General features: G+C 44.6%; 1 protein-coding gene across 1 annotated transcript; it reads right to left on the bottom strand.

Annotated features, from left to right (window-relative positions):
- Positions 1-279: 279 nt before the first annotated feature.
- LOC138878116 (uncharacterized) lies at positions 280-969 on the bottom strand. Its single transcript, XM_070157776.1, has one exon. It carries the CDS (start codon positions 967-969, stop codon positions 280-282), a length of 690 nt encoding a protein of 229 aa, XP_070013877.1.
- Positions 970-1,331: the final 362 nt, after the last annotated feature.

Below are 1,331 nucleotides of genomic sequence, written 5' to 3' on the forward strand. Positions count from 1 at the left end.
CAGCTAACCCTTCACCATCCATCTCTTCTAAATTTGTCAGACATGCCTCTAATGGATCTTTAGCAGTCAGGGTCACATCATCTTCTTGCAGGATCACATCCACTGCCTCCACTAGAGAGCAATTAGCATATTCACTAGGTTTTCTCATAGATTGCTGAACATTGAATATGACTTCTTCATCGTTCAGTCTCATTTTTAATTCCCCAGTCTCACAATCGATCAGTGCTCTCCCAGTGGCCAAAAATGGCCACCTAAAATGATAGGTATCTCCTCATCTACCTAACAGTCCAGAATAACAAACTCTGCAGGGAACACGAACTTCCCCTCTTGCACCAACACATCATCAAGAATCCCAGTAGGCCTTTTTACCGTGCAGTTAGCCAGCTGCAGCAGCATCGAAATCGGTCTAGCTCTGCCAATGCCCAGTTTGGTGTATACAGCCAAAGGCATCAAATTTATGTTGGCTCCCAATTCACATAATGCCTTTGCAAAGGCATAACTCCCAATCGTGCATGGAATAGTGAAGCTACCTGGGTCTGACATCTTTTGAGCCATCGGTTTGGTCACTACTACGTTGCAGGTCTGCGTCAGAGTCACTGTGGATAGGTCCTGAAAATCAAACTTCCGTGACATTAGGTCTTTCATCATCTTCGCATAACTTGGCATCTCCCTCAAGGCATCCATCAAAGGAATATTCAACTGAATTTGACGCAGCATCTCTATGAATTTCTTGTATTGATCTTCCTTCTTTTGTTTTACCAGTCTCTGAGGGAATGGTGCAGGTATCACCTTTTGTACACTATTTGTTGGCTTCTCTCTGTTGGGGTTCTGTGGCACAAGAGGCACCACCTGTTCTGCAGCTTGTTCATTTACCTTAGCCTTACCCTTTTCATCTTGACCTTGTTCAACCACCACGTCAGTCAGATTTGATGGTTCATCTACCTCTAGTGGAATTGGAGTGGTTGGCATAGTCTCTTTGCTGGCTTGTGCAACCTCCTGCTCTTTGTCTAAATCTCTCCCATTCTAGAGACTTACTGCCATCAGTTGATTCGGGTTTTGCTCCTTGGGGTTAATATTTGTGTCTGCTGGCAATGTTCCCTGGGGGCGGTTGTTTAAAGCCATATACAACTACCCCAACTAAGTTTCAATGTTCTTTATAGCTGAATCATGTACTGCCAACTTTTCTTGCATCTTACCATTTGTCCCAATGAGTTGCTGGAGCATCCCCCTGATCTCTACCATGTTGTTATCTTGCTGCTGAGGAGGTGGATGATATGTCAATTCTTGCTGGTTCTACTGTGGGTAGCCCTGGTGTTTCTAGTGGTATGGCA

This window comes from Nicotiana sylvestris, chromosome 9, assembly GCF_000393655.2.
Source record: "Nicotiana sylvestris chromosome 9, ASM39365v2, whole genome shotgun sequence".
Classification (NCBI taxonomy): Eukaryota; Viridiplantae; Streptophyta; class Magnoliopsida; order Solanales; family Solanaceae; genus Nicotiana; species Nicotiana sylvestris.